General features: G+C 43.5%; 2 protein-coding genes across 2 annotated transcripts in view; one reads left to right on the top strand and one right to left on the bottom strand.

Moving 5' to 3' along the window:
- LOC135539646 (rho-related BTB domain-containing protein 3-like) overlaps positions 1 to 14,338 on the top strand; it is a 28,516-nt gene extending 14,178 nt beyond the window's left edge. Inside the window, exons 7-12 of the mRNA XM_064965662.1 lie at positions 2,752 to 2,861; positions 3,592 to 3,697; positions 4,878 to 5,051; positions 7,267 to 7,433; positions 11,469 to 11,565; positions 12,398 to 14,338. Of these exons, the coding sequence (XP_064821734.1) occupies positions 2,752 to 2,861; positions 3,592 to 3,697; positions 4,878 to 5,051; positions 7,267 to 7,433; positions 11,469 to 11,565; positions 12,398 to 12,516 (773 nt within the window). The 3' untranslated portion in view covers positions 12,517 to 14,338. The remainder of the gene's footprint in view (positions 1 to 2,751; positions 2,862 to 3,591; positions 3,698 to 4,877; positions 5,052 to 7,266; positions 7,434 to 11,468; positions 11,566 to 12,397) is intronic.
- glrx (glutaredoxin (thioltransferase)) lies at positions 12,041 to 17,502 on the bottom strand. Its single transcript, XM_064965661.1, has 3 exons — positions 17,182 to 17,502; positions 15,499 to 15,627; positions 12,041 to 12,536 (listed from the first exon to the last, which is right to left on the bottom strand). The coding sequence occupies exons 1-2, from the start codon at positions 17,386 to 17,388 to the stop codon at positions 15,514 to 15,516; spliced, it is 321 nt and encodes a 106-aa protein (XP_064821733.1). The 5' UTR covers positions 17,389 to 17,502; the 3' UTR covers positions 12,041 to 12,536; positions 15,499 to 15,513.

Raw genomic sequence — 17,502 nt, 5'->3', positions numbered from 1 at the left:
ATTCTTGGTAAAATAGCTCTTACACAGCCTGGAGGTGTGTTGGGTCATTGATCTGTTGAAAAATAAATTATAGTCCCACTAAGCCCAAACCAGATTGGATGGCATATCGCTGTGGAATGCTGTGGTAGCTATGCTGGTTAAGTGTGCCTTGAAGTTTAAATAAATCACAGACAGTGTCACCAGCAAATCACCTACACACCATCCATAACACCTCCTCCTCCATGCTTTACAGTGGGAAAAACACATGCGGAGATCATCCGTTCACCCACACAAATCTCAAATTTGGACTCCAGACCAAAATACACATTTCCACCGGTCTAATGTCAATTCCTCATGTTTCTTGGCCCAATCAAGTCTCTTCTTATTGGTATCCTTTAGTAGTGTTTTTTGCAGCAATTCGACCATGAAGGCCTGATCACAGTCTCCTCTGAACAGTTGATGTTGAGATGTGTCTGTTACTTGAAGTCTCTGAAGCATTTATTTGGGCTGCAATTTATGAGGCTGGTAACTCTAATAAACATGTCCTCTGCAGCAGAGGTAACTCTGGGTCTTCCATTCCTGTGGCGGTCCTCATGAGAGCCAGTTTCATCATAGCGCTTGATTTTTTATTTTTATTTTTATTTTACCTTTATTTAACCAGGCAAGTCAGTTAAGAACAAATTCTTATTTTCAATGACGGCCTGGGAACAGTGGGTTAACTGCCTGTTCAGGGGCAGAACGACAGATTTGTACCTTGTCAGCTCGGGGGTTTGAACTCGCAACCTTCCGGTTACTAGTCCAACACTCTAACCACTAGGCTACCCTGATGGTGTTTGCGACTGCACTTGAAGATACTTTAAAAGTTTTTATTTTAATTTGATTTTTTTTTACCCCTTTTTCTCCCCAATTTCGTGGTGTCCAATTGTTGTAGTAGCTACTATCTTATAGTAATTTGCAAATAAATTCATAAAAAATCCTACAATCTGATTTTTTTTCTTCTCATTTTGTCTGTCATAGTTGAAGTGTACCTATGATGAAAATTACAGGCCTCATCTTTTTAAGTGGGAGAACTTGAACAATTGGTGGCTGATTAAATACTTTTTTGCCCCACTGTATATATGAGTATTATAGTGTTTATTTGATATACAGTGCATTTTGAAAGTATTCAGACCCCTTGACTTTTTCGACATTTAAATCGTTTTGTTGTCCTCATCAATATACACACAATACCCCATAATGACAAAGCAAAAACTGTTTTTTAGACATTTTTGCATAAAAAACAACAACTTATATCACATTTACATAAGTATTCAGACCCATTACTCAGTACTTTGTTGAAGCACGTTTGGCAGCGATTACAGCCTCGAGGCGTCTTGGGTATGACGCTACGAGCTTGGCACACCAGTATTTGGGGAGTTTCTCCCATTCTTCTCTGCAAATTCTCTCAAGCTCTGTCAGGTTGGATGGGGAGCATCGCTGCACAGCTATTTTCAGGTCTGTCCAGAGATGTTCAATCGGGTTCATGTCCGGGCTCTGGCTTGGCCATTCAAAGACATTCAGAGACTTGTCCCGAAGCTACTCCTGTGTTGTCTTGGCTGTGTGTTTAGGATCATTGTCTTGATGGAAGGTGAATATTCGCCCCAGTTTGAGGTCCTGAGCACTTTGGATCAGGTTTCATCAAGGATCTCTGTACTTTGTTCCGTTCATCTTTCCCTCGATCCTAACTAGTCTCCCAGTCCTTGCCGCTGAAAAATATCCCCACAGCATGATGCTGCCGCCACCATGCTTCACCGTATGGATCAGTTTCCACCAGACGTGACACTTGGCATTCAGGCCAAATAATTCAATCTTGGTTTCATCAGACTTGAGAGTCCTTTAGGTGCCTTTTGGCAAATTCCAAGCGGGCTGTCATGTGCCTTTTACTGAGGAGTGGCTTCCGCCTGGCCACTCTACCATAAAGGCATGATTGGTGGGGTGCTGCAGGGATGAATGTCCTTCTGGAAGGTTCTCCCATATAGACAGAGGAACTCTGAAGCTCTGTCAGAGTGAACATCAGGTACTTGGTCACCTCCTTGACCAAGGCCCTTCTCTCCCAATTGCTCAGTTTGGTTAGGCAGCCAGCTCTAGGAAGAGTCTTGGTGGTACCAAACTTCTTGAATTTAAGAATGATGGAGGCTACTGTGTTCTTGGGGACCTTGAATGCTGCAGACGTTTTTTGGTACCCTCCCCCAGATCTGTGCCTCGACACAATCCTGTCTCGGAGTTCTACGGACAATTCCTTTGACCTCATGGCTTGGTTTTTGCTCTGACATGTACCGTCAACTGTGGGACCTTATTTAGACAGGGGTGTGCTTTTCCAAATCATGTCCAATCAATTGAATTTACCATAGGTGTACTCCAATCAAGTTGTAGAAAAGTCTCAAGGATAATCAATGGAAACAGGATGCACATGTGCTCACTTTTGAGTCTCATAGCAAATGGTCTGAATACCTATGTAAATAAAATGTTTTTTTAAATGTTTTAATAAATGCAAAAATTTCTAAAATGCTGTTTTTTTGCTTCGTCAATATGGAGTATTGTGAGGAGATTGGTGTGATGAATGTATTTATTCCATTTTAGAATAAGTCTGTAACGTAACAGAATGTGGAAAAAAGGCATCTGAATACTTCCCGAAGGCACTCTATACGGTATGAGTGTTTATATATTTTATATGAGTGTCTGTTGCTGTGGTATATATGTTATTTGTGTGCCTGTGGTTCTGGTGTGACCCAGGGGCGTGGGAGTGGGAGCACCTCCAGGAGGCCGTGGGGGAGAAGCTGAAGAACTCTCTGGCCGTGGCTCAACTCATGGACCGCGTCCGCTCCTTCATGGGCAGAGACAAGGTGACCCATGGTTAACATGGACTCGCACATGCAAAAAAATACACCCTGTGATACCCTATTCCCCCATATAACACAATACATGTGGTTCTGATCAAAAGCAGTGTACTAGCAGTGCACTAATTGATTGAATTGGGATAATGTTTACTCTCAGATTGAGCAAAGGGAATGGGATGTGGGCCGCCTTAACATCAGGAGACATGTGACATGCAGGTTCATAATTCGATCTGGTGACCAGGCTTGAGTTCCTTCTATTTCAATTCCATCAGAAGTGAAGTGCCACTTTTGCACTCATCATTTACATGTATAATTTCTCAATACAAGTCATACGCTTGGTTCCAATCCATCTACAGGAAAGTCAATGATTTGTGTACTCTAAACCAGCAGGCTCTGGCACAATGCGAGCAATGTTATATCACTGCAGCATAATGAAGCCAATGGGTTTGATATGCAGACTGCTCTGGAAGCGAGCCTGCCTGCCAGTCTGTTTCAGCATTAGCCAGCTCCATTGAGGCGGTCTTGGCAGGGAGGGCAGAGACAGTGGAGTTGGCCACTGCTGAGGCAGGCGTGTAGACAGGCTATTTCTATGCCACGGGTGGGTGGTGGAGATGGAAGCTCAGAATGAATGGCACTCATGGTAGTAAATACCAACAGTGGTGGAATCCTCAGACATAACCCACGCTGTGTGTGTGTGTGTGTGTGTGTGTGTGTGTGTGTGTGTGTGTGTGTGTAGGGCTCCAGGGATACGCCCAACGCTCGGCCCGCCCAGCTTGGTCCTCAGTCTCTGGTCAACCTCTTCAACTCTCCTCTCTACTCTGATGTCATCTTCATGGTGCAAGGCAAGTACACACAAAGTTAACTTTTTTCTATTAGACATGATTAACTGATTTCTTCAGAGGGCCCTCAGGTAATCAGTCCATTTCATTATTGCACCAGAGAAAAAATGCCATCAACATATTTAGGGTGCCTTGTATGACGTACACTTGATATACAATAGTCGCAGTGCTTTAGACATTCATGTCAGTACAAGTCTTCTGTTTTGTTTATAAGAGCTTAGTAATACTACAGACACCCTAATAGTATGTTTACAGATGTTATATTATGTATACAATTTTATAAATGACTTTGCTGCAGAAACAGTACATCGTTTTTATGACAAACTCTCTCGCAGGGTGATGCCAAGCTCCAAGTTCATAAGCAATCATCTACAATAACCCATGTAATGAAATATATATATATTTTTAAATATGCCCGACACTTCAAAATGTATCCACTTTGCAGCATGTTCTTCACCTGCGCTGCACCCAACTATAGAGGGCTGTCATAAGTGACACAATGCCTGTCAAGACTTCAAGACAACCATTATGCCATGCTTTATAGCTGTCATAAGCTCTGGGTTAATTTAAACGACCCGTTCGGAGACAGTACATGAGCAGATCATTCGGTAGATGTGAAGCTGTAGAGGCGTGTCTGTTTCTTTCAAGAAAATTACAAAATACAGTGAATAGCTTTCGCTATTATCCTCCACTATATCGTAAAGAGGCTAAAAACCTTCCACCTTACAATAGAGGTATGTCAAGAGTGTGATTAGCAACATGTTACCGAAAGCTCTCTCTCTTCACCTGAACCATCATTCAACCCCGCTCCTCCTCAGCTCTTCCCCGAGGCCTTGCTGGCATGGAGAATGTGTTCTCAGCAAAGTAACCTGGTAAAATAATGACTACATTCAAGCAATAAGGTCCGGTGGGGGTGTGGTGTATGGCCAATATACCACAGCTAAGGGCTGTTCTTGGCACGACACATCGCAGAGTGCCTGGACACAGCCCCTAGCTGTGGTATATTGGCCATATACCGCAAACCCCCAAGGTGCCTTATTACTATTATAAACTGGTTACCAATGTAATTAAAAATAAATTGGTCATACCTTTAGTATATAGGTCTGATATACCCTGCTGTCAGCCAATCAGCATTCAGGGCTCGAACCACCCAGATTATATTTAAAAATTGACTGTGTTTCAGGGAGTGTGTTACCAGCTCACCGGGCGGTTCTGGTGGCTCGCTGCGATGTCATGGCGGCCATGTTCAGCGGGAAGTACGCGGAGGCACGGAGTCGGGTGGTGCCCATCCACGGAGTCTCCTCTGACACCTTCCTCTCCTTCCTGGAGTACCTCTACACTGACACCTGCTGTCCTGGTGGGTCCACTGCTGCAGGGCAGGAGCAAAAACAGGCACTTTGTAAAGGTCCCACTCCGGGTAAACATGGGTTAGGGCTAGACATGGCCTTGAGACCAGGGGTGGCCAAACCATCATTCTGGAGAACTATTGTTCCAACCTTGTTCTAACTTATGCTGCGTTTAGATGGTACGAGGTAGACGGCAAACCCGGATGTCATTGTTTTCAATAAAAGCACAATGGTAGACAGGACTTGTCGCCAGAGTTCAGATATTTCAATGTTGATTTGCCCTGTTTGTTACTGAAATCAACATAGCAACGCATACCATCGTGCTGGCTTGCTTTTGCATTCACCCTCTTTCTTGCTTTCTTGTTCCGCTATACCGACTGGTATGTCGTTTCTTTGTGTGTCCCTCATCTAAACGCGGCATAACACTCAGTATTCAGCCAATTAAGGTCCTTATGAGCAGCTGATTCCCTAGAATAACAGGAAATTAGCTGTAAAAATTCTATATTATCTCAGCCTCATTGTGTAGAATAGCATGAGATTAGCTATAAAACTGCAAATGTTTCTATAAGGCCCATGGCAATATGTGAAGACATTGTATAATGTTATATTACAAAGAGAAAAATATGTGACTCTCACAAAGAGGGCGTGTCTGAGACATGGTACTTCACATTTCCTACTCCGGGTAATGTGATGGGCTATCACTATTAAGTAGCTCTCTGTAGCCCTGGAGGTCCATCCATCTGTATTACGCAAAACACGGGGTGCATTGGCCAATTAATTGACAACATTTTGCTTTAGTTTGCTTATATAGAGCGGGTACTCCCAGTTTGAAATGGGTGCGAGAGAGCCACGTTCGCAATGTGGCTTGAGCACTTTCACAAGGTGCTGAAACCCCCTATTCTTCTCAACCACCAAGAATGGGTGCATATTCACGGCCAGGGGGCAACTTTCACTGGGGACGGGCATACCCCCCCACATTCTGAAATTGCATTTTTGTCCCCCCAGTTTTGTCATTGGAATGTGATACAAAACGTGGCAACGGTGTGCTTTAGGACCATGCGGACGCCTCCAAGAGGTCGGGTAGGCTGTTTGGAGTGTTTATCCGACTGGATAAAAAAATATATATATAAACCCCCCCACACACACTTCTAAAGCCAAAGTTGCGCCTCTGTCCGCAGCAATAAACATACCTATCGCTCTAGTAATTTCTTTGGCCCGGTCAGAATCCGCTGCAAATGGCTGCTTAAATGCAGAGGGGAGACAAAGTTGTGTTGTTTTTGCGTGTTTCTGTCTTGCTCTGTTAATAAGAAACATGGGCTGAAGTAAGCGTAAATGTGTCAACATGTTTGAGGTGATGGCAGCTGCATAGGATATACTCATTGAGCATTATCGAAATACTTGCTCTGTCCATCACAGTTGTAATCTACTGGGAAGTGCAAATGTTCCCAAACTAGAGATTTAAATTTTGGAGAATTCTCCTCCGACCCCACCACTCGCCATTGTACAGAACTAGCTCCCAGCTGCGACAAAAGGATAGATTGAAATGCTCCAATTAAGATGAGAATTTTGATAACGTTGATGTCTTCTTATTTCAGATTTACTCAAGCCTATAGGCCTAGCGATTTTATATTTTAAATATATATTTTTATGTATTCAGTCAGGTTCACAGTGCGGACCGAACAGAGGTCTCCATACCAAACGGTTCGGTTCGAATACGTGTACCATTACACCCCTAGCTCAGACCTTGAAGGGGCCCCGCAAAACTGCGGTACGCCACTGTCCGGGTCCTCGGTGCTGCTCAGTAGAGGCTGTGACATGATTTACGGTGGATTTACATGCTCAGATGGTATAAATAGGATCTCTTATGGCCTAAAGGGATTTGACTGTCAGCTGGGGGGACATTGACAGGCTGGGGGGACATCAAAAGAAATTGGAGTGGACACTGACCCTAGTACGATATGATAAATAGTACTGTAATGCCCGATTTGTTTGGAGCGTGAGCGAGTGAGTGTGAGTTGTTATCTGGTCGTTGGTTTATCTTTCACAGCTGTGTGTAATGTGATATGATTGACAGTACAGCAAATGGAGACATTTGCTGCGGTCTGTGTGTGGTTTATAAATCCCAACAATGGCGTGGATTTCAACCACAATTTACGATCAAATCCGTGCATGATTTTCTAAATGAGGCTCCAGTATGTTTGACAGTGTCTATGTATGTGTGTCCAGCCAGTGTGTTGCAGGCCATGGCCGTGCTGGTCTGTGCAGAGATGTACCAGGTGAAGCGCCTGCAGCACCTGTGTGAGGTGTGTGTGTGCGCCTACCTCCAGAGCATGCCTAGCCGAGAGCTGGCATCAACCGGCATCAGTGTGATTCGGCTTCTCCGTAGGGCTAAGGTAAGTGTGTGAGAGATATTCTCCATTTCATCTTGGCACTCCTGTAGATCTGAAACGTTGAATAGGTGTGAGCAATATAGTGAAGATTCTCATACGCGTTTGATTCTTTAAAAATCTACCAACATGGCCTCAGGGAAATCAATAGGATTTGGGAAGTTTATTTGTACCCCTCCTTTTAGTATGATATGTTACAAATGGAATAGTGGTCATACATCATCATTCGAATTGGAGGACTTATAGTATTGTAATGAAACAGGCAGGGAGCTGGTCTCAAACCCTCAACCTTCTAGCCCGAAGTCCAGCGCGCTATCAACTGTGCCCAAAAAACATGCTCAAGCGGCAGAGTCGATATCCGGGCTTATAAACCCAGGGTTGTTACACTACTCCCTCCTTTCAAAGAGCGCGTCCTCATGCTAGCTTACGACTCTGTCTTATATAGCACACGCAGTCGTGGATGCAAGGTCCGATCACTTCTGACACCAATGTAATGAAACAGGCAGGGAGCAGGCCTCGAACCCTGACCTTCTAGCCCGTAGTCGAGGGCGCTATCGACTGTGCCCAAAAAGCATGCTCTAGCGGCAGAGTCGATATACGCGCTTATAAACCTAGGGTCGTTTCAGTATCATACTACTATAACAATGGCGCCGTAGAAGAAGGCTGCCGTTTTACGTGTCCCCAACTGATGGTGTTTTTTTGTTTGTTTATTTGCAACTTATTTTTTAAACTTATTTTGTACATAGTGTTCCGCTTATGTCTCTTATGATCGAAAATAACTTCAGGACTGGGTTTACTCACCACGGACTGGCAGAATCCTTTTTTTCCTTTTAACGAGTCTGACGCAAATGATATACTGCTTTCTCGGGAACAGGCCCAGATCCCCGTGATTTGGGTGAAGAGGAGGTGGAGAAAAAGGGTCCAGAGGGCGGGCTGCCTTCTGAGAATTCATAGGTGATCGAATAAACCTCCACTTCTTTCCATTCATGTGCAATCTTTGAAGAATAAAACAGATGACCTAAGCAGGAAGATGAATCTACCAACGGTAATATCTTATGCTTCACGGAGTCATGGCTGAACGATAACACTATCAACATACAGCTGCCTGGTAATACGGAGGCATCTGGTAAGACAAGGTATGTATTTTTGTAAATAACAGCTGGTGCACAATATCTAGGGAGGTCTCAAGCTATTGCTCGCCTGAGGTAGAGTACCACATGATAAGCTGTAGACCACACTATCTACCTAGAGAGTTTCTGTATTTTTCGTAGCTGTTTACATATCACCACAGACGGAGGCTGGCACTAAGACAGCATTGAATAAGCTGTATTCCGCCATAAGCAAACAAGAAAACGCCCAACCAGAGGCGGCGCTCCTAGTAGCCTGGGACTTTATTGTAGGGAAACTTATCTCAGTTTTACCAAATTTCTATCAGCATGTTAAATATGCAAATGAAGGGAAAATAATTCTGCACCACCTTTACTCCAAATACAAAGCTCTCTCTCGCCCGCCATTTTGCAAATCTGACCATAATTCTATCCTCCTGATTCGTGCTTACAAGTAAACATTAAAGCATTAAAAAAGTGGTCAGATGAAGCAGATGCTAAGCTACAGGACTGTTTTGCTAGCAGACTGGAATATGTTTCGGGATTCCTCCAATGGCATTGAGGAGTACACCACATCTGTCATTGGCTTCATCAACAAGTGCATCAATGACATTGTCCCCACAGTGACCGTACGTACATACCATAAGCCATGGATTACAGGCAACATCCAAACTGAGCTAAAGGCCAGAGCTGACACTTTCAAAGGAGCGGGACTATTAACCCAGAAGCTTATAAGAAATCCCGCTATGCCCTCCGACGAACCTTCAAATAGGCAAAGCGTCAATACAGGACTAAGATCGAATTGTACTACACCGGCTCTGATGCTCGTCGGATATGGCAGGGCTTGCAAACCATTACAGACTACAAAGGGAAGCACAGCCGAGAGCTGCCCAGTGACACGAGCCTACAAGACGAGCTAAACTACTTCTATGCTCGCTTCGAGGCAAATAACACTGAAACGTGCATGAGAGCATCAGCTGTTCCGGAAGACTGTGATCACGTTCTCCGCAGCCGATGTGAGTTAGACCTTTAAACAGGTCAACATTCACAAGGCTGCAGGGTCAGATGGATTACTAGGACATGTACTGCGAGCATGCGCTGACCATCTGGCAAGTGTCTTCACTGACATTTTCAACCTCTCCCTGTCCGAGTCTGTAATACCAACATGTTTTAAGCAGACCACCATAGTGCCTGTGCCCAAGAACACTGAGGTAACCTGCCTAAATGACTACCGACCTGTAGCACTTACATCTGTAGCAATGAAGTGCTTTGAAAGGCTGGTCATGGCTAGGCCTGATCAACGACAAGACAGCCTATAGGGAGGTCAGCACACCAAGACCGTCGTGAAGAGGGCACGACAAAACCTATTCCCTCTCAGGAGACTGAAAAGATTTGGCATGGATCCTCAGACCCTCAAAAGGTTCTACAGCTGCACCATCGAGAGCATCCTGACCAGTTGCATCACTGCCTGGTATGGCAACTGCTCAGCCATCACTGGGGCCGAGCTTCCTGCCATCCAGGAACTCAATACCAGGCGGTTTCAGATGAAGGCCCTAACAATTGTCAAAGACTCTAGCTACCCTAGTCATAGACCGTTCTCTCTGCTACCGCACGGCAAGCTGGACCGGAGTGCCAAGTCTAGGTCCAAGAGGCTTCTAAACAGCTTCTACCCCCAAGCCATAAGACTCCTGAACATCTAATCAAATGGCTACCCAGACTATTTGCATTGCCCCCCCCTTCTCTCTTTTACACCGCTGCTACTCTCTGCGGTTATCATTATGCATAGTCACATTAATAACTCTACCTACATGTACATATTACCTCAACTAACCGGTGCCCCCACACATGGACTCCGTACCGGTACCCCCCTGTATATAGTCTTGCTATTGTTATTTTACTGCTGCTCTTTAATTACTTGTTACTTTTATTTCTTATTCTTATCCATATTTTTTAAACTGCATTGTTGGGTGGCGGCTCGCAAGTAAGCATTTCACTGAAAGGTCTACTACAGCTGTTGTATTCGTCGCATGTGACTAATAGAATTTGATACGCCATACCCGGTCATACAGTATCATACGAATTGGAGGACGTATAGTATCATACGTTATACAATATCACACAAATTGGATGTCGTTAGCACCCAGCAGGTTAGAATTTACATTGCAGGTTAGTAGAATAAGGTTAAGTGGAAGGGATAGCTAAAATGCTACAGTTGTCCGGTCATGTTATATGCCAACCCGTCCAACTGCCCTACTTGTTGTTAAGTAATCGTAAGCATTATTTTATTGGTAATGTAACATCATAGCAAATAGATGTACAAATGTAAGTAACATACCCTACATCTGTTTAATATGGTCAGTGTGAATTTACAGAAGTAAGAAGCCTAGGGGAAGGATTTTGCATTCAGCAAGAGTGTGTGTTCTGACACAAAATAGCTTATCTTCAGTAGCATCCACCACATTGCGTTCCACTCAGTGGATGTATAGAGTGAGAGAAGATAAGGAAGTCACTTCAGACTATTCAGATGATGCACCCCTTGATGTTTCAATGTTTCTAATATTCAGTGCCAAAAAAAATGTATGATTAAATAATAGTTTTATATTAATGATCCTTACCACAAACCTGAGAGGATTTGGTTAAGGAAATAACTTGCACCGAACGCTGTGAAGGATTAACCCACCAATGTGCTGTCACCTATCCAGTTCTTTCTGGTCATTGGTTTAAAAACACTGGAGGCAGGGAAAGCAGAGAATATGCATGCATGCACATTGCACATGCACAGGGTTGGAAAATGTCATTTTCCGTGTGGAAGTCATTGCTGGTGTTAATTTATTCCGCCCCATATATTCTAAATCTTCAACAGTTACACAATACATCTTTGCTCAAATAGCTGACTCCTCCCCTCTCTCCTTCTACCTCTTTCTCTCTCTTGCAGTGCCACAACGCAGAGCAGCTGTACGTATGGCTCCTCCACTTCATAGCCAATAACTACCTAATCTTCAGTCACAAGCCCGACTTCCTGGAGCTCTCGGGTGAGAGATCAGACACAAGACATATTGATAACTCAAACTCACTAAGTGTGACTGGTATTGCAAAATCCATGCTATGTCCAACTAAGGAAATGGACACGTACGAGTCACCATGAGCTAAAACCGATGCCAGCTGTTGTGAAAGCGAATGACATTTTACTGACAGCTTTGTGTAGACCGTATGTTAACGGGAAGTAGTGAAGTGTAATCCATATAGGCATAATGTTAGTTTTGATAGCACATATTAATTAAGTAGGGGACATATGAATTCTGAAAGGGAACATACTACAGGTCAAATAAGCAGTTCTGATTGAGGATGTAGTGGATTGTCATAGGAAATGTAAAATGTTTTTTACATGCTATGACGCTAAATTAGCATTGTTAGCGTTTACCTTTCTTGCATCTCGTCAAGCCACTTCATCCCAGATTATGACACATTTTATAAAGCCCACACTGGTTAATAAGCACACAGGGAAGGTTTAGTTGCATCTACAACAGGTTTATTTCCATTAACAATGTCATCGTACACCAGTGCATATTTAAGGTCAAATGGACGGATCTTTAAGGGCACAAGTGAAGTGATACACGATACAAAGACTAAATAGTACTACACAATATTAGTCACATTGGTCCAGCACTTGGGTGTAAACAAGTGTTTCAGGCAGAGCATGCATGTGGCTTGATGATGGCTTCATAGAAATGTTGGTTTAGGCAATGACGGATAAAAATAAATACTGGCACTATGGGTGTGTGTACGCACGCATCCATGTGTGTGAGAGAGAGCGGGGTGACATCGTCATGGCAACCTTGTTTTTTTGTGTGTCTTGGTTGACAGAGGAGGAGCGGGAACAGGTGGAGAGACTGCGCTGGCCTTCCCGAGGTTATCTTCAAGAACTGAGCGAGTACCAGCAGCGCCGACGCAAACTCAAGAAGTCCCGCTGCCTCGTCATGTGACACCCACCCGCCGCCACACCCTGGAGAAGTAGCGAGAGGCAGAGAGGAGAAGAGGAAGGTGTGGGGCGAGAGAAAGGAGGGGGAGAGGAGTTGAGAGAAGGCATTAAACAGAACATAATTGAGTCATCTGCCTCAAATGGACAGTGAAAAAGAGGGACAGAAAGCTAACCAGCTCGGGGGGGAAACCCAGAGGGTTAAGCGCAGAGCTGAAAGGTCGAAGAGGCCTGGTCGAAAGGCGACATCTACGGAAGGGAACAAAAGACTGACGCACTCCGGTCCCCGAGGACCAACATGTGACTGTGTCCCTGGGACAAAATGACTGATTTACTTAACCAGGGAGAATTTCAAATGACAGCTGAATTCCACTGGAAACCAGGGCGTAAAATAATTCAATAATGGCCATGTTCGGCCTTTTTGCAGTCGCGCTGGCTGCATAGCTCATACGTTTTCTATATCATACTAATGTGGTTTCTGATATGTAAATCTTTCTCCAGGCATTGTGCACATGCAAAAAAGATGACCTGGAAAGCCACCATTATCTGTTCATGGAGGACTGTATCTGTAGCCCAATGAATAACGGTATAAAAATGGCCCTTTCCATGGCAAATAACTATCCATGGAGAATGGGCAGTGATCCTCTTTGCCATCTCCACACAGGAGAGAGAACATTTAGGTTTTTAGCAGAGAAGGTGCTCAAATTTATAAATGTGCCCGGAAACATTCAAAGGAACATGCTGAAATGTATCCAAATGTTTGAGAGTCTGTCTAATGAACGTGACCCGGGATTGTGCGTCTATAGAGGATGTCTGTATCTGATCTATGCTTGACACAGAATCCTACAGTCCCAAATCAACCCAAGGCGCTACACCCTTCTCATTGAAGCCACGAAAGTTCAAGGTCGACCATGGTACTGCAGGCATTGGTAGCAGGAAACAGGATCCCCCATTAGAGTAAATGGAAAAATGGCAATCTTCGTGTTGATAAAAAAAAAAAAATGCTTCTAATATACCAGATGTCATTGAACCCATTATTTTCAAAATCGCACACAGAAGTTTTAAGGACAATTGAGTTGCTAATATTGGCAGCCTGCGGTACCCTGGTCAGCCTTCAACTTGAGGTACTCAATGAGAGGGTGCAGCACTTAGCTAGCCTGCAACATCACTTCCTGGAGTAGCTGAAACAGTGCATATGTCTCCATGAGACACCATCTAAACCGACTTAATTTGGATTCAATGCGCTATTGAGTATTCACATAGGAATGAATGGTGTCACGGGATCGATGGCTTTGTCCATTCAATATATACAGTTATTGGCTACACCCTACATACAACTTAATGTCCCCTTCTTTTATGTCTGTAATGGGTCATCAAGAAGTGCCTCGGGCTATAGGAGTTGATCTGGGACTAGGCCAACATAACTGTGAGTACATAGTGGTCCTACATGGCTGTCTTATTGGGTTATTCTGCAATGCTAAATCCTCTTAAGAGTGTTAACAGCATTGGGGCACCTGGAGAACAAATGATTTGATCTGTTCATTGAAACCATAACCAAACAACGCCTCTGGTTTGACCTCATTTTTGCCACGAGATTATAATTTGACAGTGCTGCGACTATTTTTGTAATGTGTACTGTCTGTACCAGGGGGTGTTCTGTGTTTTTTTTAAACATCTGGAGTAGAGCTAACTGCGTAATGCACCCAGCATGTGGAGACTAGAGGGTGCGGGGTGTTTAGTTTCGTGGCCTTCTAGCCACGGGGGATGGCCGTGTACAGTAATAGTTGTGACCTCTGAGTCACTGGGAATAAAGACATGTTTTAGAAGAACACGTTGGCACGTCGCCTACTGAATCGTTGACATGCATCTGCTCGGTACGAGAGGTCTTCTGTCACGTGTGTGTGTTACTGCTTAGTGTGCATTAATAATGCACATACATATTCACATACAGAATGTCATGTGTTGAAGGTTAGTCTGAAGCTTGGTTGCTTTTGGCTTGAATTTAAACTACATACATTTATACACACACACAATATGATTTGAAGCAATTTCAACCTCAAACCACAAAACACATAAGCAAATTACTTCCATTCCTAAGCTTTTTGTGGGTGTATGGCTCTTTATTACTCATGACCCCTTATGTTGAAAATGTTAGAGTAGTTAACGGCTCTGCATAAGCTCTAAATTAAATCAACCTTGCGCAATCTTAACATTTTCAATTTCACCTCAACCACGTGCGTGTGACGGAGAGTAAGTCACATGTTGGTGTGAATAACGTGCATTTATGCCAACATCACAAGTTGTGACGAACAGGCCAACTGGTGTATTGAGACATGCTGTATGTTGGGATCTCTAGCAGAGGTTGAGGGATACCTTGCTGCGGGTAAAAATGCTTTTGTTTCACAGTTCGCTCCCTTCTGCCTTGTTAACAAGCTAACATGCAGCATGCACCGCAATCGTCCATTTAATCTTGTGTTGCCAGATTCCGTAATCTCACATTTGCTCTGAAAGGGAAGGCTGAATTGAGGCTAATAATCTAATCCATACACTCTTTAGTCTGTTTCTGGAGGAGAATAGCTCCCACTCTCTGTACCTTGGTGGAAGCTTATGACTTATGAATGACCCCAGAGGCAAAGGTCATAAGTCAAAACGGGTCCCCTAAATGGACATATATTATTTAAATCTAGGTCCTTAGGCTATGTGTCGTTTTTATTTAACTAGTCAAGTCAGTTATGAACAAATACTTAGTTACATGTGTCCCAAGGTGGCTGTGGAGGATCCGTTTGGCCAGCAGGTGGCGTGGTTCTCTGGCCCCTGAGCTATCTGTTCTCTAGCCTCCTGAAACACCACCTCAGCTTCTCCCAGCCTGGAGGCTTGCTGAAGAGCCACATTACTCCCCCACCCCTCACTCTCTACAACTTCCCTCTCTACATTACAAACTCTAATCCCCTGCCTTGCGCCTCCCTCTCCCTCACATGCGTGTACATACCTGGGGCAGTGTGTGTCACTGCAGCGCACCAATGGACTGCAGCATCCCCTCCAGTTTCCCACTTTCGTCCAGATCTGCCACGTCACTGCCCCCTCCCACACACTCCTCACCGATGAACACCCGCGGGACCTACACACACACCACACTGTACTATTTATATTTGACAACTTTATACTTCTCTACATTCTTAAAGAAAATTATGTACTTTTTACTCCATACATTCACCGACACCCAAAAGTACTCATTACATTTTGAATGTTTAGGAAAATGGTCTAAAAAAAAAATGGTCTAATTCACACTTATCAAGAGAACATCCCTGGTCATCCCTACTGCCTCTGATCTGGCAGACACACTAAACACATGCTTTGTTTGTAAATTATGTCTGAGGGTTGGGAGTGTACCCCTGGCTATCCGTAAATTTAAAAAAGGAAAAAAGAAAATGGTGCCGTCTGGTTTGCTTAATATAAGGAATTTGAAATTATTTTTACTTTCAAATCTTATTGGTCACATGATTAGCAGATGGTATTGCAGGTGTAGTGAAATGTGTGTGCTTCTCGCTCCGACAGTGCAGTAATATCTAACAAATTACACAACATATAACCAATACACGCACATCTAAGTAGGATTGAATTAAGACTATATACATGTATGAGCAATGTCAGAGCGGAACGGACTAAGATACGGTAGAATAGTATAGAATACAGTATATATAGATATGAGATGAGTAATGCCAGATATGTGAACATTATTAAAGTGACTAGCGTTCCATTCCTTAAAGTGGCCAGTGATTTCTCGTCTGTCTATAGGCAGCAGCCTCTAATGTGCTAGTGATGGCTTTAACAGTCCGATGGCCTTGAGATAAAGACTGAAAAACAGCTTCTCGGTCCCAGTGATGTGTACGGCAAGGAACTGGAAGCTTTCCACCTTTCCACTGCGGTCCCTTTTATGTAGAAGTCCACGATCATCTCCTTTGTTTTGTTGACATTGAGTGGTTGTTTTCCAGGCACCACACTTTGATACTTAAGTATATTTAAAACCAAATACTTTTAGACTTTTACTCTAGTAGGATTTTACTGGGTGACTCACTTTTACTTAAATCCATGAATAAGGATAGTAAATTAATATGAATAGCTGAATACATTCCCATGTGATGAGCTTCAAGCCAATCAGCGTTCATGGATTGCTGAGTCATTGCTATGGACGATCGAACTGTTATGCCGCGTTCAGAACTGGGAACTCGGAAAAAAACGAGCTCAGACTGGGAAAAATCGATTTGAACGGTCATCCAACTCGGAATTCCAACTTGTGAACTCGGGCCTCTTTCGAGAGGTCCAACTTTCCTACCTGAAAATCATTGACGTCATTAGTTTCCAGTTTTTTTGAACGGGAAATAACACAAACAAAAAAATGTATCATGTAACGTTACAATAGTCCGCATATTTTTTTTAAACTACGGTATGTATTTTGTTATACAAAAAAATGAGACGTCGAGATATTACGCTCGTTATGAACTCCTTCACCGAAAAGCACTCTTTGTTCTCAAAAATCATCAATTGAACGACAGCCATCTTTGAGATCGCGCCCAATTGTCTAGATACAAAGTTACATGCAGTGTTGTACTCATCACAACAACAAAGGAATAACGAATTGAAATACTGGCAATACTCGAATGAAGACACTCACCGTCCGAGCTCCAGTTATCTCCAAAAAGTAGTCCTGTAAACTACTCATATCGCTCCGTCCAGTGATGTCAATAAATTCTAAATGCCCAGCTTTGAATTTGTACTTTGTCAATACCTCTTTGGCCGTAACACAATACGGGCACGATGGTTTGAGAAATATTGTAACTTTGTCTCCTCTAAGTTTGGTTTCGACAAATTCCTGTGCCATTTTAGCGTTAGTTGAAAGACAAAAATATTGGCTTGCAAATTTGATATGAACAGCTCGGCGCGATTAATGTTTTGATGAGCAGTCTACTTCCGTATTGTGTCAGAGGAGGCGTGT

Source organism: Oncorhynchus masou, chromosome 5 (genome assembly GCF_036934945.1).
Source record: "Oncorhynchus masou masou isolate Uvic2021 chromosome 5, UVic_Omas_1.1, whole genome shotgun sequence".
In the NCBI taxonomy this organism is placed as follows: Eukaryota; Metazoa; Chordata; class Actinopteri; order Salmoniformes; family Salmonidae; genus Oncorhynchus; species Oncorhynchus masou.
This window is presented reverse-complemented; position numbering and strand designations above follow the sequence as displayed.

Bases quoted from the DNA above. Each gene is read 5' to 3' on its own strand.
- glrx (XM_064965661.1), bottom strand. From the start codon at position 17,388: ATGGCACAGGAATTTGTCGAAACCAAACTTAGAGGAGACAAAGTTACA. The intron at 15,628-17,181 runs GTGAGTGTCTTC...GTGTGTGTGTAG, and splicing joins AGATAACTGGAGCTCGGACG to GTCCCGCGGGTGTTCATCGG.